This window comes from Durio zibethinus, chromosome 28 (assembly GCF_047325235.1).
Source record: "Durio zibethinus cultivar Kanyao isolate XHJ-2024 chromosome 28, ASM4732523v1, whole genome shotgun sequence".
NCBI classification, from domain to species: domain Eukaryota; kingdom Viridiplantae; phylum Streptophyta; class Magnoliopsida; order Malvales; family Malvaceae; genus Durio; species Durio zibethinus.
Window position 1 is genome coordinate 3,273,617 of NC_143189.1, and position 21,778 is coordinate 3,295,394.

At 32.0% G+C, this 21,778-nt stretch overlaps 3 protein-coding genes and 1 long non-coding RNA gene across 9 annotated transcripts; 3 read left to right on the forward strand and 1 right to left on the reverse strand.

The window, feature by feature from the left end:
* The first annotated feature begins 7,753 nt into the window (after positions 1–7,753).
* LOC111280295 (uncharacterized) lies at positions 7,754–8,657 on the forward strand. The gene is made up of 3 exons (XR_016335249.1): positions 7,754–7,905; positions 8,333–8,468; positions 8,646–8,657. It is a non-coding gene; the product is annotated as an uncharacterized LOC111280295 (long non-coding RNA).
* A 246-nt stretch (positions 8,658–8,903) lies between these two features.
* On the forward strand, positions 8,904–10,896 carry LOC149510648 (transcription factor bHLH144-like). Its single transcript, XM_089757521.1, has one exon. It carries the CDS (start codon positions 9,797–9,799, stop codon positions 10,508–10,510), a length of 714 nt encoding a protein of 237 aa, XP_089613647.1. The 5' UTR covers positions 8,904–9,796; the 3' UTR covers positions 10,511–10,896.
* A 131-nt stretch (positions 10,897–11,027) lies between these two features.
* Positions 11,028–13,881, forward strand: LOC111280296 (mitochondrial ATP-independent inner membrane protease subunit 1b-like). 4 transcript variants are annotated; one of them, XM_089757526.1, is made up of 5 exons: positions 11,028–11,881; positions 11,968–12,065; positions 12,217–12,401; positions 12,517–12,627; positions 13,547–13,881. In XM_089757526.1, the coding sequence occupies exons 1-5, from the start codon at positions 11,850–11,852 to the stop codon at positions 13,571–13,573; spliced, it is 453 nt and encodes a 150-aa protein (XP_089613652.1). In that variant the 5' UTR covers positions 11,028–11,849; the 3' UTR covers positions 13,574–13,881. The 4 variants fall into 4 exon arrangements, with proteins under 4 accessions (XP_089613652.1, XP_022723260.2, XP_089613651.1 ...); XM_022867525.2 differs by lacking the exon at positions 13,547–13,881 and adding an exon at positions 12,706–13,040 and having other exon boundaries at positions 11,087–11,881; XM_089757525.1 differs by lacking the exon at positions 13,547–13,881 and adding an exon at positions 12,706–13,040 and having other exon boundaries at positions 11,234–11,881; positions 12,177–12,401.
* A 216-nt stretch (positions 13,882–14,097) lies between these two features.
* LOC111280293 (tobamovirus multiplication protein 1-like) lies at positions 14,098–21,174 on the reverse strand. Of its 3 annotated transcripts, none has more exons than XR_016335241.1 (13): positions 20,827–21,174; positions 19,893–19,943; positions 18,878–18,911; positions 18,682–18,768; positions 18,537–18,588; positions 17,916–18,093; positions 17,665–17,760; positions 17,354–17,414; positions 16,819–16,883; positions 16,553–16,627; positions 16,397–16,472; positions 15,445–16,022; positions 14,098–14,437 (listed from the first exon to the last, which is right to left on the reverse strand). XR_016335241.1 is itself a non-coding variant. In XM_089757518.1 (13 exons), the coding sequence occupies exons 1-12, from the start codon at positions 20,932–20,934 to the stop codon at positions 15,451–15,453; spliced, it is 1,044 nt and encodes a 347-aa protein (XP_089613644.1). In that variant the 5' UTR covers positions 20,935–21,173; the 3' UTR covers positions 14,098–14,437; positions 15,445–15,450. The 3 variants fall into 3 exon arrangements, 2 of the variants coding, with proteins under 2 accessions (XP_089613644.1, XP_022723249.1); XM_089757518.1 differs by having other exon boundaries at positions 15,445–15,611; positions 20,827–21,173; XM_022867514.2 differs by having other exon boundaries at positions 14,098–14,477; positions 15,445–15,611; positions 20,827–21,170.
* Between the last annotated feature and the right edge of the window lie 604 nt (positions 21,175–21,778).

Genomic DNA, 21,778 nt, shown 5'->3' on the forward strand with positions numbered 1-21,778 from the left:
TAAAGAAAATAATAAAGATATGGTAATCATTTCATATTTTTAATTTTTTTTAGCCTTTTTCTTAATTTGAGGTAATTAAAAAATGAAAGAAAGTGGGAGAATCTGAAAGGGCTCATCATCCTTTATTTTATTTTTTTTAATTATTTGATATCCAAGGAAAGGTTTCTCATTTCCTTTCCTTTCTCTCATTTTACTCGAATCCAAACATAGCTTAAATTACCAATGTAAGTGATGCACAAGGCTGAGCTCAAATGTTTACTTAGCAAAAAATGTTTTCTCTTAAGCAGTAATAGTGATAGGATGATAAAAAGATTTCATCTCTTATCGAGCATATTATTACTGAAAATTATACTACTAAGATTAATCATCTAACTCAAGGTTTTGTTGGTAGTTTAAAATGTGGTGTATCTCACATTGAGTAAAAAGATCACTTATAAATGGTTTAAAAGAAATTACTTATATTATTTAAGTAATTGAGCTAAGTGTTTGAGTGAATCAAATCATTTGGGCTTGCTAGGAGTTATCCTAGTGGGTTAGATAATTTTAAAAGTCAAAGATGGGCACTTAGGCTGAGGCACTTGGGCTTGTTTGACAAATAAATTTAATTTTTAAATCTTTATTATTATTATTATTATTATTTTATTTATTTCAAAATATTATTGATTCCGAATAAATATGTTTGAACAGTAAAAGACATGATTGTTTAAATAAAGTTTATTTAAACAATAAAATATGACTATATAAAATGTCATAACTTTTTAAATTGGTTTGATTAATTACTGTTCATTTATTATAAATAGATCTTTTTGCCTGACCAATTTCATTACTTCTGATTTAGAGAGTTTTAAGGCTTTGTTGTATCCTATAGGCATAATTACCTTTAAGACAGTGTTATTCACACCTCAAAGCCATATTTTCTTCTTTTTTACTATTTTTGTTTTTCTTAAATCTACTAACAATTTAAAGGCAATTATGGATACTACATCTATTATTGTCCCTACTACTGCTATGGATTTGAAATCAAGCATGAAGGTTTATTTTCAAAATTAAGATGTAATCAAACTTGATCGTTTTAATGGATCAAACTACACTAGGTGAAAGGACAAAATGGTTTTTCTATTGACAACATTGAAAATGTTTTATGTACTTGATCCAAATTTGGAATCAATTCCAAAACCAACTCCTGAAGATTCTGATACTATTAAGGTAACAAGAAGCAAACGTGAAAAAGATAAACTAGTCTGTCGAGGTTATATTCTGAATTCATTATCTGACCGTCTATATGACCTATACAGAAATATGAAAACACCAAAAGAGATATGGATTGCTCTTGAGCACAAATACATGAACGAAAAAAAAGGTACGGATAAGTTTTTGGCTTTGAAATACTTTGAATTTTCAATAACTGATGATAAATCGATCATGGGCCAAGTGCACGAGTTGTAAATTCTGGTCTCTAAGTTAAGTGAGCTTAAAATTAAGGTTCTTGATTCACTTCAAGTTGAAGCTATTTTGTCAAAACTTCTTCCTTCATGGAATGGATATAGGAAGAAAGTTCTGTATTCAACAGATACTTCACTATTGAAGAATTTCAAACTCACATACAGATTGAAGCAGAAAATCGTGCAAGAGATGCACTCTTCCTTGGAGGTTCCAATGTGATTACATGAGTGGATAAAATTTTGGAAAAACTTACAAGTCTTTTGGTAAATTTTAAAACAATTTTAAAGTCAAGAAGAATGGATTTAAAAAGTCCAAATTTAACAAGAACAAAATGTGTTTTCATTGTGAAAAGAAAAGACTTTTGATTAAAGATTACAGATTTAAAAAAGCTGGAATTAAGATTGGTTCTAGTTCTTAAAGCAAGGTAAATCTGGTTAAGCAAGAAATTAATGAACTTGTTGCAATGGTGACTGACATGCAAATTGGAATGTTCACCGAAGTTCATATGGCTACTGCAAATAAGTCATATGATTGGTGGCTAGATTCTGGGGCAACAATTCATGTTTGCAACAACAAAAAATAGTTCAAGACTTATGAAGAATGCAAGAAACCAAAAAACATCCCTATGAGAAATCATGTTCCTGCCAAAGTGATTGGAAAAGGAACGGTTGAATTGAAATTCACCTCAGGATAGAAACTAACTCTAATTAATGTCTTTTATGTTATTGATATTAGAAAGAACGTTGTATCTGTAAATTTATTATGTAAAAAAGGCTTTAAGATTGTACTAGAGTCTGATAAAGTTATAGTCTCCAAAAATGGGGTATTCATTAGAAAAGGATATTCCAATTATGGTATGTTTAAACTAAGCATTAATGAAATAAATAATGTTTCTGCTTATATTGTTGAGCATTCTTCTTCTTTATGGCATGCTAGATTAGGACATTTAAATTATCATTACATGAATTATATGACTAAGCATGGTTATATAACATACCAGAAAAATCATGACATTAAATGTGAAATCTGTGTCAAAGCAAAAATGACTAAGAAACCTTTTCCTAAAGCTGAAAGAAATACAGAATTATTAGAACTTATACATTCTGATATTTGTGAGCTAAATGATTTATTAACAAGGGAAGGAAAAAGGTATTTTATAACATTTATAGATGATAGTTCTCGTTATACTTTTGTGTATCTAATGAAAATAAAAGATGAAGCCTTTGATAAATTCAAAGAATATAAATCAGTTGTTGAAAATCAAAAGGAGAATAAAATCAAAATTTTTCGAACAGATAGAGGTGGCAAATATTTTTCAGATTCATTTTCTCTTTTTTATGAAGATAATGGAATTATTCATCAAAGGACAGCCCCTTATGCACCCCAACAAAATGGTTTAACTAAAAGAAAAAATAGAACCTTGGTTGATATGGTGAATAGTATGTTGTTAAATGCTAAATTACCTTTGAATCTTTAGGGAGAGGCGTTTTTAATAGCATGCCACATATATAACAGAATTCTTTCAAAGAAATTCTTAAAGACACCATATGAACTTTAAAATCATGACAGAAAACCAAATTTAGATTATTTTAAAGTGTGGGGGTGCATTGCCTTTTATAAAATACCTCATCCTCATAAATCAAAATTAGGACCTAGAGGTATTAAAAGTATTTTTGTTGGTTATGCACAGAATTCAAAAGCATATAGACTTCTTGATTTAAATACTAATGTTATTGTTGAATCTATTTATGTAAAATTTTTGAAAATAAGTTTATATGTGATACCAAAATTGATATGGAGAAACAAATTGAAATGATTCCTACGAATGGAAATAAAAGAAAATAAAGTAATGATTCTGTTGAAATTAGAATGAGCAAAAGAGTTAGAAAAGATAATCTTTTACTTTCTGATTTTGTTTCTCCAGATTCTATAGTATTCATAGTATAAGGGAATAGAACCAAAGTGCTTAAGAAAACCCCAATTCTACTAAATGTAGATGAGGACCCTAAAACATTTAATTAAGCTATAACTTCAAGAGATATTACTTTTTGGAAAGAAGCTATTAATGATGAAATGGACTCAATCATGTCCAATAATACATGGGTCTTGGTAGATTTACCTCCAGGTTCTAAACCTATAAGATGTAAATGGGTGTTTAGAAAGAAAAATAATACAGATGGTTCTATACAAACCTTTAAAGCAAAATTAGTTGCAAAAGGTTTTAAACAAAAGGAAGGCATAGATTATTTTGATACATATACTCCAGTAGTTAGAATAACATCCATTAGAGTTTTTATAGCTTTGGCTTCTATTCATAATTTGCATGTGCATCAAATGGATGTTAAAATAGCCTTTTTAAATGGTGACTTAAAGGAAAAAATATACATAGAACAACCAGAAGGTTTTATTCTTTCAGGTAATGAGAATAAAGTTTGTAAATTAATTAAGTCACTTTATAGGCTAAAGCAAGCTCCTAAACAATGGCATGAAAAGTTTGATTCAATCATAATAGCAAATGGTTTTAAACATAATGGAGCAGATAAATGCATTTACTCAAAATTTATTAAAGAATATAGAGTTATAATATGTTTCTATGTGGATGATATGCTAATTTTTTATACTAATATGATTGGCATGAATGAAACCAAAAGGTATTTGATTTCTAATTTCAAAATGAAATATTTAAATGAATTTGATACCATTTTGAGAATTAAAGTTAAGAGATATAATAAGGGTTTCATTCTTAATCAAAGTTATTATATTGAGAAACTGCTTAATAAGTTTAAGTATCTCAATATAAAAGAAACCAATACTCTATATATACAAGTATAAAATTAACAGAAAATCAAGATAATGTAATCGCACAACTTGAATATGCTAGTGCTATTAGAAGTATTATGTATGCTATGCATTGTACTAGGCCAGATATAGCTTTTGCTATTTGCAAGTTATCGAGATATACAAGTAAGCCTAGTATAAGTCATTGGAAAGCCATAGGAAGAGTTTTAGGTTATCTTAAAAGAACTAAATATTTTAGCTTATTTTATTCCGGATATCCGACTGTTTTAGAAGGATATTTAGATGCAAGTTGGATCACTAGTATAAGTGACAATAAATCCATTTCAAGATAGATGTTTACCTTTGGAGGTGGTGCAATTAGTTAGGCATCCAAGAAACAAACTTGCATTTCACATTCAACTATGGAATATGAATTTATAGCTTTAGCTACAGTAGGCAAAGAAGCTGAATGGCTAAGAAATTTATTAATGGATATAGAGTTGTGGCCACAACCAATGACAACCATTTCCTTATACTGTCATAGTGAAGCTAGTATGTCTAGAGCTTATAGTGAAATTTATAATGGAAAATCTAGACATATTAGTCTAAGACATGATTATATCAGAGAATTGATAAAAAAAATGGGGTAATTATCATCATATATGTTAAATCTGTTAAAAACTTAGCAGATCCTTTTACCAAGGTGCTATCTAAAAATTTGGTAAGAAGCACCACAAGTGGAATGGGTTTAAAATTCCTTTTAGACACCAATAATGAGAACCTAACTTTGAATTAGTAACTTCTAATTGCAAAGTTTAATAAGTAATAATAAATTATTGTTATGTGTCTGTAAACACTAGTCAACCCATTCTATATATTTGGAATGCTAATGTAAGCCATTGCGTAAATGGAAGATGAGATTGAACTCTTAATGGAGTTAATAATTAAATGTCTATAACAAAGGGGACATATATAAGAAACTCCACCTATATAAACATAGAAGTGGTGCCGCTTCAATAAGAAAATTAGAAATTTTCTTGTAAACATTTATGAATAAGGATAAGCACATGGCCATAAATAATGCTAAAGCGATTATAAACCTCTGACAGAATATTAAATAAATATTATGTGTGTTATATCTTCAATTTTAACATTAGGAGTTGAAGTTTAATCTACAGACACCATCAACTTTGTTAGAATTCTAAGTTATATACGCTAATTGAAGGTTTAAATCGAAAGATACCTTCTTGTATTCATAATATTTATTTGTGTGAAAGGTTAAAGATTAAGCACCAACATTCCAAACTAGTGGGGGATTGTTGGTAGTTTAGAATGTGGTGTATCTCACATTGAGTAAAAAGATCATTTATAAATTGTTTAAAAGAAATTACTTATATTATTTAAGTAATTGAGCTAAGTGTTGGAGTGGGCTAAGTCATTTGGGCTTGCTAGGAGTTTTCCTAGTGGGTTGGATAATTTTAAAAGTCAAAGATGGGCACTTGGGCTTGTTTGGCAAATAGATTTAATTTTTAAATCTTTATTATTATTATTTTTATTTATTTCAGAATATTATTGATTCTGAATAAATATGCTTGAATAGTAAAAGACACGATTGTTTAAATAAAGTTTATTTAAACAATAAAATATAACTATATAAAATGTCATGACTTTTTGAATTGGTTTGATTAATGACTGTTCATTTATTATAAATAGATCTTTCTGCTTGACCAATTTCACTACTTCTGATTTAGAGTTTTAAGGCTTTGTTGTATCCTATAGGCATAATTCCTTTAAAACAGTGTTATTCACGTCTCAAAGCCATATTTTCTTCTTTCTTACTATTTTTGTTTTTCTTAAATCTACTAACAGGCTTCACAGTATAGTTGCAAAATATTAACAAACTTTTGACAGTTTGATACATTAGTACATAAGAAAAATAAAACATCTACAAGGGCTTACTCTACTAGTAGGTCTGTCATTGATAACCAAGTAAGAGATTAAAAACACATTCCATAATTCAATCAATCTATTTCTTATCCAAACCCATTTTATTTTAAAAAATCTCATTGGACTCTATCATAGGCGTTATTTATATCAATCTTAAATCACCTCATACCACTTTTCCTTTTGCTTCAACTTCAAATAGTGAAAAACCTCACTAAAACCCAAAATATTTTCTTGAATTTGACTATCCAACAAAAACAACTTGGTTTTCAGTCATTAACCCTCCATAAAATGGTTCAACCTATTAACCAAAACTTTGAATATGACCAACGCTTGTTAGTCCGAATGTTAAGAAGTTCGATTTTTCTTAAGTAAAATTTTGATTTTAAATCTTGTGAATAGAGAAAACAGACGTTGGAATAGTTTATCTCCCTTATGAAATTAGATCTAGTTCAATTTCGAAATAATCGAGATCCAAAATGATTACTAAACATCAAGAGGTCTTAAACAAAAAAAAACTTTAAATATAATTTTATACACAAAATTACTCAAACTGGTTGGCCTAAACTGCTAATATTTTACTCATTTATTCTAATGTAGTTTTTAAAAATTCTCCGATGTTTCTTAGAGCATTGTTTGGTTCTTTTGACTTGAATATTATTATTTTTTTTTATCAAAATGCAAACATTATTTGATGAACTTTGGAAAGAAAAGGATCTTGATGGATATGCCTATTATTATGCAAAGTCCTATAAGTCAATTAAAGCCACCAAACATGAATATTGTTGTCCACTATGGCCATGAGGTATCTTCTCGTGAGTTACTCATTATTTTGAGAAGTGGCTTTTGAAATATCAACATTTTTTTTCAAAATGAAACACATTTTTGGCACAATTAAACTGGTAATTTAAATAACATCAACATTTTTCCATATATGTTTGTAAACATCAGCCTACATGATCTTTACATGATCTTGGTTCTTTTAGCACCAAATCATATTGTTACATTTTTTTTTCTTCTAAGGTAATCATGTACACAACATATATTATGGTGCTTACATAATATTTGTTAAATACTAATCCAATAATAGTTTTTTGGACACACATTTAAGTATATGAATTTTTAGGTTTAATATGTACTTTTAAAAGATATGTTTGAATGTTGAAAATGGAATTATTCGAACAATCATTAAATTATTGTTAATGAATAATCATACATGAAATATTAGATAAAATAATATTATTTTTATATAAAAATAAAAAATAAATTATAAATATTTAAATTTAAATTTAAATGTAAATTTAAAAAAGCTCTTTAATATTTGATTAGATGAATAATAACAATAATTGAAAAAGATGGGAAATCAAAAGGCATATGAAAGGAAGAGAAGAAGCGTCGATTAAACGATACGCAAAAATCGTCAAACCTCGTGAGCCCCACTCCTTCCTTCCGGTCACGCGTGCGTCGAACGGTCACATTCCTTTCCGCAAAACACGGAAATGGCCCTAATCCGACGGCTCAAATCTACCGGGTTTGACTCCAAACTGCACACATCTCAATAAAAAACCCCTACAAAAACATAAAAATTAATTGTCACACCAAACATTTCACCCAACTTCACTCGCTTATTTCAACACTTTGTAACTTCCTTCAGCGCAAATCTAGGGGTTTTTTCATCAGACCAGTTTTCCCAAATTTTCAGTTCGATTATTTCATTTTTTTTCTTCAAGCTTTTATTTTGTAAGGATTATCATTTGAATCTTATTTTCCTTTTTTTTTTGCTAGTTTATTTATGTTTTTTCCCTAAAAAATGAGATAATATTTTGATTTAATTATATATTTTTCTGGTGGTATGTTTGATAGTATCTGTGTTTTTTTCTCCATTTTCTCTGCAATTTATTTTCTAGTTCTATTGAGAAATTTGTGATTTTTTTTTTCAAATAAAGTGATTTTCTTTTGATGGAAAGTGAGGCTTTTCTTTTTCTTTTTTCGTTTCTGATTTTTAGTTCTTTGAGCTTGAATTATTATTGATCCTTTTATTTAGTTCGTTTATTTTTGTATTGAAGATCCCTTGGTTCCGTAATATAAGTATTTCTGTTTGATTTAACTGCTATTTCCATTTTTTAATTAGTGTTAATTCTTTTTCTTTCTCTTTTATTTTTTACAGGCAAGAAGTTTGGAATTATTTTTCTATAGTTACTTTGGGATTGAGTCAAAGATAAACAAAATGCCGAGGTCTTTCGTGAATTGTGTGCGCTTGGTGGTTTTCTTTCTTGTTATACTGTAATTTTTCTTTGTTTTTGGTAAGTTTTATAAATCTGAACTCTAAAACTTTTATGAATTTTAACTCCATTTTTTCTCATTCAGATGATGATCATCTGCTTGCCTTATAATTTTGCAGAAAATAAAAAGAAATTTAAATTTTGATGTGCATGTCTCTGTTGATTATTTTATTAAAAGGAATTATTCTACTGCTGTAGGTGAATTTCAATTGAATTTGGAAGGAGATTCATTTCATTCAACATATTGTTCGCCGATTGAAACTTTTTGGTTGGAGGTGTGAGAATGTACATTGCAGTAACCATAAAGAGATATCGAGCGGTTAAGGAAGTTGGGAAGATTAAAATGAGTGTTGGTGTTATTGCATACTATCAATTAGTTCAAGTTTGTCAGGTAAATTTTATTTTTTACCTGTTTCGGATTGCGTATATTGCTGTTCCATCATGTTATATATGGTTGTGACCTCGGAAATGCATAAAAAATTGTCTCAAATAAATCTATGTGCCATATCAGTAATGGTTTTGTTGCTAATTTTGTGGTAGCATGATTGTATTAGGTTGAATATGCCTTTCGATTTTTAGTTTGTCAAGTGACTGATTAGAAAAAGTTTGTCTCGTTAATGCACGCAGGACATATCAAATGCACTAAAACATGCACAAAGACTAAGCACATGTGTGTATTTATGGTTGCTATGGTTGAAAAGTAAAAAAGTTATATGTAAATTTTTGAGAAATGCAAGACACTTATGATTAATCTTTTTCATTTCTCTTTGCTGTTGTGGATTTTCTGTTAGTTGTGACCACAACAAATCTGGACATGTAGAAAACTGATAAACTTCTGACCATTTTAATGGGCTTCCCTATGAAATAAAATTGTAAAAGTTACTCCAAAACATCAATCATGACTGAAGTTTCTGTTCATATGATTGAGCAATACCATGTAGAACAATGGAGAAAGTATCTTTTTGTTTGTGGCTGCACATATTACTCTCTGCATTTTTTATGGTTATAATGACTTCCTATATGCTATTGCAGGCTGAGTATTTCCGTCAATTGCTTAAACCTGTTACGTAGTCTAGTATTACAAAACTCTTGGAGACCGGGACTAGGGAGAGTCTGCCATTTGGTTGTGTTATTCTTAAGGCTGTGATAGAATGAAACATCTGATTGTTTTGACAGTAAATTTGGGATAGGCAACTCTGTCATGTTGTGATGGCGACCCAGTAGTTTAGTCTATAGTCTTACCATAATTATATTTATAAACCTTCTTCCAACTTAACGTTGAATAATTGCAAGTTCAAAGCCAAGAAGCAATCTTTTGTTGTGAACTTCTTGATTAAGTAGAAAATTCGATGCAGAGTAGCCAACAGTTTTACCCCCAAAAAGCATTGCCCACACTTGCAGATCAAGTGGGCGATAATTACATGCATATTCCAGTTGCATCTGCTTTTGGTACAGGTTTTCCTCCATGTGCTAAGCCATTTGCACCCCTCCATGGCATTGAGTTTCAATCCTCGGAGGTTTGTCCCAAGAATTTCATTATTTTCAATCAGACTGATCATAGAAATCAGATCATGTTCAATCCTGCTGTTAATGGTCATGGATTAAATGTTTTTGCAACTTACATTGATGGAAAGTATGAAAGAAAAGATGTTAATGATGTGGAAAACGAAACCTCATCTTCTCTGAAAGAGGATTCAGATGATATTGATGCACTTCTTAGCTCAGAAGAGGAACAAGAAGGTTATGATGAGGAAGAAGTTAGCATAACACAGACTTATGGAAATTATGAAAGCAACTCTGGTTCTCACTCTGCTTATGGTTCAAAACCAAGAAAGAACAGCTCATGCTCTTCTACTCTGAAGTCCTCTGGTAGTGGTGGCAGTTGTGACCCTGAAATTAAGCGACTGAAAATGAGGAAAATGGTGAAGGCTTTAAGAGGAATTGTTCCAGGTGCTGATCAGATGGGTACCGTAGATGTTCTTGATGAAGCTGTTAGGTACCTCAAGTCTCTCAAGGTTGAAGTAAAGAAGCTTGGAGTTGGGAATTTCAAGAACGGAGATTGAACTCATATTGTGGTAACCGTTTTTGCTCATCTTCTAGAAGTTTAGTTCATTCTGGGTTGCATACCCCTCCTTCACCTGTCTCTCTCTGATGGCTTGCAGTCTAGAGATAAAGAAGACAGGTATATTTTAGAATTAATATTGTGTTGTAATTTCCAGTTATGTATGTATTAATGGTGTGCCAGCACATGAATTGCTGCTGAAACTTTTGAAGCTCATATATTGTTCACTTGGAAGAAGAGAGAAGTCGGGATGGAGTTTGGATGTGTAATATGATTACTAAGTTTCTAGTTGCCATTATCTTTGTGGCACAAGTAGCTGCTTTGAATGTTAATGTCATGTACTTAAAAATAATAATTTGTTGGAAATCTAGATGTGCTGTCAATACATTTATCTGGTGCCTGATCCATTTTGTGTGTATATATAATAATATATATATATATATATATATATATATATATATATATTATTATCAGTATCTGAGCGTGAGATGCACACAATCTGTCAGTCTTGATTCCTTTACACGTTATATGCTCTTTTATGTGCTGATATTTTAGGGACATGATAGCTCATTGTCATGCATGCATGGAGCTTTTTTTTTCTTTCCCCCACAACCCTGCTCTTGACCGAGTAGATAGTGGTGTTAGTGGCGCAACACCACGACCTTTTTATCTGTTTTACAACTCCTGCTAAGTATTGTGCCTGTTGGGCCTACTTCTTGTATCAACTTTGGTCAAGTTGAATTTCCTTCACCATCAACATGTGGGTTTCCTGTTTACATTAATGCAAGTGTCTCTAAATAAACACTAGGATCGTGCAGATTCCCAAAAAAAGTTAATATGGAAGCCCACAAAGACGCAGAGGAGGGATGGCCTTACGAAATTGGCTACCCACAGGCTAATTGGGTTCCAACGATACACTTCTCATGTCAAATGCCAGGGGAGGGGTTAGCCTATAACCTGGCTATAAATTTTGTAGCTCACAGGGGAAACAGGCTGGCTACTTTCAGCGAGTGATGCATAAAATCAACATCATAATCATTATGCCAACATATAAATGCTAATTGCCTTTGCCTATTTGCCAAACTAACTTAATTTGATGGTTGTCAACCATTAACAATGGAAAATAGAAGGATGAGATACATTCTAGTATTGACTCGAGCTTTATCCAGGAAAGACGAACCAGTGACTCAACTCCAGGTCCACATGCATGACTAAAACAGTTTTGACCTATCTCTCCTCTCTTGATCTAATTTTTTCTTTCCGTTGAATTGTTACGAAATGGGTTTTGTCAACGATGCCTTGGTGCAAAGTAGGCAATATGGGTCAATGACCCATAGGCAATGTTGGATTCTAGAAACAAGGACTCCAGTTTGTAAGCCCACTATCCAGCTCCATTTCATTATCATTAGTTCATTACCATGATTTTGTTGAAACGCACGTCTAAATTGGTTTGAGCAGAGATAAGAGGAATGGGAGAATGGAGCAGCTTTATATCTATAGTGAGAAACCTCTCTTTGCTTTATGTTACCCACAAATATGTCGGCACTGCTGCTATTGTAAGAAATCCCTCAACTATCTCCAAAACGAAACTCATGATTTTATTTTATTTATTTATTTTTGTTTTAATTTTTCTTTTGAATTTGGGGCAATGACTGGGTACTTTATAGACTTATGGTCCTAGCATGCTTCCAACCTTAAACATAACAGGCAATGTGTTGTTGGTGGAGCGCATTTCGATCCGAACCGGCAAACTTCGACCTGGAGATGTTGTGATCTTACGGTCCCCCCAGACTCCTAGGAAGATTATCTGCAAACGGCTGATCGGGATGGAAGGTGATCAAGTCACCTATGTGGTCGACCCCAAAAACAGTGATAGATGCAAAACTATTGTGGTAGTATTTTTTTTGTTCCTGCTTTCCACTTTGCTAGTTGCTATACCGAAAATGTTTTTGTTTTTTTTTTTTTTTTAAGTTTTTATTCAGTATTAATTTATTTGCTTTTAGTTAGGTTCCTAAAGGGCATGTTTGGGTAGAGGGAGATTACATCTATGATTCTAAGGATTCGAGGAATTTTGGAGCTGTTCCTTATGGTCTTCTCGAAGGCAGAGCTTTTTGGACGGTTAGCCTTTTCTCTTCATTTTTCATTTTACATCATTTTTCATGGTACTAACCAACTTTGATCATTTTCTTTTTGTAGTTATTGCCTCGTAAAGATTTCGGATCCTTGGCACCTAAACCAAAGTCATAATTTATTCCTAGGATTTGGATTGGTATTGGATAACTCTTTTGTATTGCCTATCAAACGGGGCTTTGTGCACATAACATGTTTGTCAAAATGTCTCCAAAATAGCATTGCTTTGTTGGGATTTGAGATTCTTTGAAGGCTTGTTTAGTGCAGGGGTTGATGTTAGAGCTATGGTATGGAATACGGAGAGTGGGTCTCAATTTGTAATTGTGCTCTTCCTTTTTGATGGAATTTTTAATTGATTTACATCAATAAAATCTTTTTCTAACTTTCAACGAATAATAATTTATTCAATCTTTTACATTATAAGGTATGCTTTCAAGTATAGTGTTGTTAATTTTTTTCTGATGTCCATAGTTTTGCATGAGATTCTGCCAATAAAGGTTAATGACATAAAGGGTAAAACAAAGTGCTTTACTTGCATTGTAGTTGTCAGGTTCAAATTTGCTGGACAATGATGATAACAAGATATCATTAACATTTTAATTGAATGAACATAAAGTCTGATAGCTTTGCCATTGAATTAGAAGAACGTCCTGGATCCTTGTGCACCTTAGTGTCCCTCGAGACAATCCTATAGAAACAATTATTGTTGTTAGCAGTATGTTCGGACATCAATTCATCTTTGGTACTATGATATTATTGAGACAGATTATGGTGTCCGTTGGAATAAACTTTTTAGTTTGCTACCTGTATTAATCTCTAAAGATTCATATTTTGGTGAAAACATGTAGTTGCCATGCACAAATCCTTTTGTTAGTGAATTTATATTATTCGCTTCAAATTTCTTTAGTGCTTTGGGCGTGGAAGAGTTGGCTAGAGGCAGAAGCAACCTGAAAGGGCCTTCAAAGCTGCGCAACAGGAGGAGCGGATGCTAAGTTGTAGGGGGTGGATGAAATTGTTTTGGTCAAATGAAAGAACCATGCATGCAGTTTGTTCCACAGAAAAACATATGTTTTGACTTCTGAGGAAAATGGTGTGAAGTTTGATTGATTCTATTTTAAGCTGCAACCTTCATTTCTTTTTAGTCTTGATGTATGGTGATTTTATAAAGTTCATGCTAGACATGATCCCAATTCCCAAGTGACGATATTTCATTTATAACAGAGGATAAACATTTTCCTGAAATTTAGTCCATTAATGAACCAGTATTTAGCAAGCATTTTACTAGATGTTCCATGACCATTTATGCATGGCAGAAAGTCTGCTGCCGTTGCCTAAGTTTGCGAAATGATATGAAATTCCATGTATATATCTTTGGGATAACATATTTCTCCAATGATATGCCATAGCCCCATAAGGCATGACATCATGCAAAATAAAGCAAAAATGAATGGGGAAGAATAAAGAGAAAGAAACTGGTAGATTTATCATCTATAAATTTAAGGCACATGTGACCAACCTTGATCAATAAATAATGGCTGGCTTTAATTTATTAAGGAAACTATTCAATACCTACGAGTGTGGTACTAAAGTAAATCATCTAGCATTCCGATGCCATATACATGCTCCAAATGTCAAAAACATGGCAATGGCAACCTTACGGCTGTATTCCGACTGCCCTGAAGTCAGCAATTGTAAACTTTTGATCACTGCTCATTTGTGGAATCCAAACTCTTATTTGATCCGATTGTTCCAATTTCCATCTCACATTGCCCAGTTTGGAAGATAAGCACATGTATTTCTGTATGAAAGAGAAATTATGAAGGGCTAACTGTTGATACCTGCACTAATCGAAGCTCAAGTCACTGAAGGTCCTTCTTTATCTCCTAAAACCATCTTAATGAACATCTTTGAAGCAAATAAAGAAGATGTAGTAGTGCAAAAATAAAATTGAAAAGCAAATAAAAAAGATGCAGCGGTTTATGAAAAATTATCAACTGTGTAAAAGATTATTTTCATTGCAGAAGCACATAAAAAAATATCAACAAACTAAGCTTTATATCCATAACTCTAAAGTTAGCTGTATGAAAGACCAAAAAAGGAAATTATGTCAAGTCGTAGTTTTGAATCTTCTTGCGCCACTCATTTCTATAAAAAACAACCTTTTTGTCTACTTTCTTAACCCTCACATCATCTCTTATTACTTGCATTAGCATCTTTCGTGGTCTACCTCTAAAAGCACATCATGGAGACAAAAAAACAACACCCCACATCATTTTTAGCATTTTAAACTGGCCTTGTACAACAATCTAGAACCAATTCGTCAGAAATAGTCAATTACAAATCTATTGAACTGATGTAAGCTTTAGTCACTATTTTCCAATGTGAACAGGTACAGCACACCGCTTATTAATTACCTATTGTTGTATAGATATTAGAGGAATGGTGTTTTTCAGAACTTAAAGAACCCCAGACATTATCCAATGTTCACATTTTTAAACATGCATCAGCACAAATGATCATTTTTAACTGTCAGCTACCAATGAATGGATTAGCGTTTGGGTAATAATTAGTACCAATCAATCCCTGACAAAATCAGAACCACTCTCCGAGGTATATCTGATATAAAGATAATATGATGCTACAAAATTACCAATACGGGTAGACAGCAGTATAAAGACCACATCTCATATAAATACAAGTGAAATTTGAAAAATCAGGCTGACACAGAACAGAAATACGTATGAATAAGCAAATCCTATAGACACTGAATATATAGACAAATAAGACAAAAAAAGGGATGTGAACCTGATTCTATGAGCTTGCTGCAGTTGTCCAGCTCCGAGGATGGTGGATTTCAGCTGAACTATCAGTAATGAAAGTTACAGTCGTTGATTCTCCTTGTATGTTAGCTGTTGACATGGGTGGTAATTCTCTCATGACCCATAATACAAAAGCTGAGGGCACTGATGAACCTAGAAAAGCAAAATGAACATCACATAATAAACTTGACATTGTGACCTTTTTCCATAAGGCAGCCCTAACGAGGAGCATAAAAAGATAGAAGATAGGGCAGCAGAGTTTATCTCTTTCAATGTTGTCATGATAGCCTTGTTTCACATTCTGTTGTCAACAGGGCATAACTATGGCAATTGCCATTTCCCCATTCCATCCATATGTTCAGGAATCAATATGCTTGAATGATAAAATGGATGCAACAACAATATTTGCTAACGTCACATGAAAATTATTCCTCAGTCTGAACAGAGCAGATGGGTAACGGATGTTAAGGCACTTGTCTAATACCATAGGGTTTTGTACTTTGGTGGATCATGCTCAATTCAAAACACTAGATCTCCAACCTCCCATAGATCACCCAAGTCATTCTGTTGAGATATAAAGTTTATTAGATGCATATCTGCAAGGCTTTAAAACTCCTTTTTCCCTGGATATATCCCTACTTCTCATATAATGTCTAATATCCAAGTATGGTTAGATGAAGGTTCTTATAGCCATCAAATTTATCTTCCACGAACTTGATCTCTATAATTGCAAATTGCCAGATGAGGCTGAAGATTTAGAAACATTAAAATACACATGAAATATTTCTAATACAGAATTAATGCTAGATATGCATCAATGGTACAAAATATATGGATATTCCATGTCCTAAAAATTGATGTCCATAAATCGACAATCAAAAGCCTTTAGTTAATTTGAGCAAATTTGGGAAGCTTAGGGGAAAAATTGAATCAAGTACCTATAAAATAATATAAAATCAGTAAAAGAGAAGTACAAACACCATCTATTTGCAGTTCATGCCAGTTATAAAGCACCTGCAATCATAAAAACAGAAATAAGTTTATGAAGTTAGAAAATAAAACATAGAAAAAACAAACAAAAGAGAGCTGTGTACCGGAATATCAGTGAAAAGAGCCACAAAAGCACTTGATGTGAAACATATAACAGATACGATGGCCAAACCTGCAACCTACAGAAAACATATATCTCAATAGAACATCATGAAAAATAAGAAAACTATAAAGCCACTGGATTTTTAACAAAGATAAATGAATCAAATATAAACATGAAGGGCAAAGAATAGTATGTCTTCTAATTTGAGATCAAAATGACAAGACCACAGAGAATGACATAAAAGCATAAAGGATAATATGATAATACCTTCCAGATCTCAGATGAAGCTCTTTCAGATCTAACATTCCTCATTTTCCGACATAATAGGAGCCCTGAGCATTAGAAAGAAATATACAAAAACATAAGTATCTCTAAAGGAGAACAAAATATGTAAGATAAAAGAGTAATCTATTGTGGTGATAATCATAAGTACGAATTAGTCAATCAATCACAAAGACTAACCAGCAAAATTTGTTAGGCATCTAGGCCAGCCTGGGGTCATATCACCCATTAAACTAGAAGTTGCAATGAACTTCTCTAATTAATGTTACTTATGCTCTGTTACTGATCTATTAAGTAATCTACACATGCATGCTGTTAGATATTATGGGTGGGATGTTACAAATATGACTTCTAGTATTTGGTTCACAAATGCAAAGGAACAAGAACGTGTGGTTAGCCTGCTGTTAGACATTTTTGCAATCACAAAGTCATTACAATAAAGGACAAAATCTTCAAACAATGTGAAAAGAAAAACCAAAATTATGAAAAGAAAAGTCCATATAAAATGCTAGTTGCTTGCCATAACATGCTAACGCTCCACCTAAAAATAGTATTGCTGCAGCAAAAAGATCTACATAAACCTGCATGAGATAGGCAGTCAGTACTTCATGGCTTCACTGGTAATAAAAGAAATAAAAGAACACAAAGAAATTCCATAAAACATAAGTTTTCATTGTCTTTTATCATTTTCCAACCAATAAATTAAAAGAAAAAAAAAATTGTAAACACTATCTCCACCATAACCTTCTCTCTAACAATTAGAGACTTACATATGGTTATCTAAGAAAACAACAATAGATAAAATGAAAATAACATGTTAGATGTTCATACCCGAGCGACAGTTGATGAATCAATAGGATTATCTTCCATTCCAATCCAGATTAGCACAGCAAATGTCATCATAAAAAGAAATACAAGAACAGTAACCTGGTTAGAGAAAAACAGTATTAATGAGTTCATAAACATTAGGTTTTGCAAAATGACACAACAGGTAAGCATCATAAAACATCCATAATAAGAAACCATGACACAACACATGAAAACCATGATAACAAACAAAAGAAGAAACTATATCACTATACCAGAATCACTATTTTTTGACGGTTCCCAACGTGAATTAAACGTAAAGGATAACATATTCCGCGATTATCTGCAATTGATGACCTCGGTCTATTTAAAGAATTTTGTAGTAAAGCTTCCAGAAAGCCCTGTTCATCATCCTCTTCTTCTTCATCATCTGCCTGGTGGCAAAGGTCTACCCTATAAAAAATCCGCCAGACAGACATGGGGTATAACTGATGAAAAAACACTAAGTTTCACTCTGAAAGAAAATATGAAAACTTGAAAGTAACTAAAACTAGCAAAGTATATTATCCTCATTTATGAAACACTAAGCTTCAGTACCATTGCATTGGATGACCCTGGGAAAAGAGGAAAAGAGGAAAAAAGAAAGCTGTCCTGTATATTGGTTGATTAAGACATGATGATTTGGAGTCAGCCACTAAAGTTGATCTCCCTTTTCTTTTTTTCTATTTCCTTTTATTAGAAAAAAATGAAAAGTGCATATCTTGATTCTTGCAAATATCTCCAATTTTTAGAAGAGTATTTTGCTTGCATTTGAAAAAGTTACCTAAGATACATGATCAATTGATCATGTTTCACTCAAAGAAAATGTAAATAAATAAGTTAAAGAGAAAACATACCAGAATGACAAAAGTAGAAGAAATGTTGCAAAGAATAGAATTCCGGGGAAGGCTGCAACACACATATTTCAAGTAATTAATGCTTAAACTAATCTGCTGCAGTGAAAGAAAGAATTGGGGTCTTATTACGAGTATATACACTTACCCATAGCTACAAAACCACAAGAGTATGACCAGCATAGCCACCTTCTCCATACAGCAATGAGAGTCAAGACAAAATAAATGAAGTAACCTGCACGTAGATGAGAATTTGGCAATTCAGTTTGAATCAGAGATGTGATTCAAATCAATCTCCGTGTATAACGAAAGGGTCAACATAATTGTAATATACAAATTCTTACCAGTATTAGTAGACCCAATCAGTAAATGGAACACCTGTTATTCACATTCATTTGGGTCAAGAACAAGTCAATTCATTTGGAAATAGAAATCAACATAATAACTCTTTTTTTTTCAGCCAACCAACATCATAGTTAGATGTACCATGAATTAGAATAAAAACAGAGGGAGAAAAGGAGAAAAGAAAAAAAAAACATTAACATAAATCATATGCATACATCTTTAAGTTTACATATATGCGCACCGATGCATGGACATTACTAAACATTGACTTGACTTCAACCCCAAGTCTATCTTCTCCCATCTTCTCCCTTCACTGGCCCATAGATTAGTTTGATTATCTGTTTCCTCCATTCTACTAATTCCAGAATGGTACACCATGTTTTCTAATCATCCCAGTACAAAGGTCAGATAATAGATTAATGATTTAACTGCATTGTTACTGTTCTTAGTTCCCAATACTGGTCACTAAACGAACTTATAGCAAGTTCTTTTAGTAAATAATTAATAGCAGTTCCCATGGGTACAAAGTTACAATATTAAAAAAAAGTACAGGAGTCGAACATTGAGTTTTCTGTCAGTGTTTGAGGCATAAACAAAAAATTCTTCTGATACTTGCAACAAGTGTAGAAATTACAAAAGCTAGCAAAACACTTCTTAAAAAGTTGAAGTCTTGGGAATGTTGGTCAAATAGGTTTCTCCTCCAAGGCCTCCTGGGCCCAAAACTTTTCGAATTGATGCATGCTGTAGCTGCACCTTAATTTCGACCTAACCGTTTCTCCAAGTTCAAGCAGTGTCACAGGAGTCACCAAAATTCCTTCCTGTTCAGACAATTTCACCCAGGTTCTGCCTTAAGGGGTCAGATGACTCACACAGATCAGGTCAAGGTGCAAGTCCCCACTCAACCAGCTGGTCTGATGACACTACGTTAAACTAGCTAGCCTATGAAGTAGTTTGCATTCAAATAGAAATCTTTTAATTCAACTCAAAAGCTGCAGAAAGCGACATAAAACTTACTTTTTGGCGAGTCCATCCTAGCTGTGAATTCCTTGAGTGAATCCGCACTAGCTGACAAAAAAAGATGCTAGGATCACGAATTGCTAGGATGAAAATGTAACTTTCCTCAATATGCAAGCTATGCCACCCCCTAATTTTCAGTATAATGATCAACAAACTATTGCACCAAATTTGTAATTCTGTCTTGGTTTTTTTGACACAGCAATGACACATTGTCAACCAAAAATTGAATAAATACGATTGTTTTAAAAAAAAATTTCCAAAGGGAAAACAACAGCATATATTGCTTCACCTCACTAGGTTTCTGTTATTGATTAGAACCTGAATATGAAGAATTTTCTTAAATTTATATAAGAGTAAGCAAAATTCACCAATATGTACTGCTTTTAGCCATAAATATGAAAATGTCACTTAGCATATGGTTCATAGAGATACAGTAAGCGATACAGTAAGCATGAAAGAAGACAGTCCATATATTGAATCTAAGAGTTGCCTATTCAACCAGCTTGAATTTGGGTCATCAGAGACAATTTCGTTCAGCAGTCTGGTTGGACTAATATTTCTCCAGCTAGCAAAGAACCATTTTCAAATAGATAATGTAAATCACCTTGAATTACTTTTTAGAAATGGAAATTAACTAACAATTAAACAAACATTACACCTCTTTCTCTATGCAAAATAACCTTCATTTAAAATTGAAAAGAACAACCAATGACTCAATGACCAACCCATCAAGTTATCAGTTTTATACAATCATCAAATAAAGAAGAAAACAAAGATAATCACAACATGCTGAATGCAAAACCCAGATTAAAACAGTCCGAAAACATTTTCACTCTCATTTCTCCCATATTACAAACTATCCATCAATCAAAAAACTCACTAGACATCCAAAAAATCAAATTTTTAAGAAAAAATAGAGGAACAAACAAACCTGAGTAAAAGCAAGAATAGCAATAATGCCATCAAAACAAGCAAGACCCACATTTACTCCAACTAATTCTCCTGAAAAAATACAAGACTTGTCCTTTTTCTCAAACATTTGCCTATCTCCACTTTTTCTCCGGCAGAAAAAAAGTATTTATCTTTTTATATTATTGGCTCTATTTTCTCTCTTAATAAACGAGGAAAAAGAGCATAAACGCTAAAACCCTTCTGGGTAAGAAGTGTACGACTTGAATCCGAAATCTTTTCAAAGTATCTGTCATGAAAGATCTCTTCCTTTCCTTTTTGTTGCTGATTCAGTTGCTATCTATGCTCTTTTTTTTTTTTTTCATATTAGAAAAATAAAAAGGCTTTTTAAGAGGAAAGATTTAATTTTTACTTGAGGGTAAATTGGAGAAATTATTAATGGGAGATTGTGGAAAAAAAATCCGATGTTTTGTCACATCATATCACAAACACGCGGGTGGACTTTCGACTTGAGTTATGAAAAATATTATAATTAAGAGTTTGACAATATTATACTGTTATTAGTAGAAAATGTAAAATTATTGCTTTTGTTGTATTATTTTTCTTCCCTAAAATTATGTAAGAGATTAAAGTTACTAACCTTGATTAATGGATTAAAATCTATCTAACATTTTTTTTTTCAAGGGAGACAGAGCCTTGAAACAAAAAAAAAGAAAAGAGGTTGAGATCAAATCCTAATTTTATATCTTTTTAATATTTTTTTAATCATTAAATCAAAACGTTAAAGATATTATTTTTTAATTTATTTATAATAAATAAGAGTTAAAATTTTATTATATTAAATTGAAATATTAATTTAAATAAAATTTATTTAATATAAAAAAATTTTAATTATAATTATAATTATTTTTAATTTTATCACCTATCCATCCATCCATAGAAATTTAAAAAAAAAATCAGCTTTTTACTTAAAT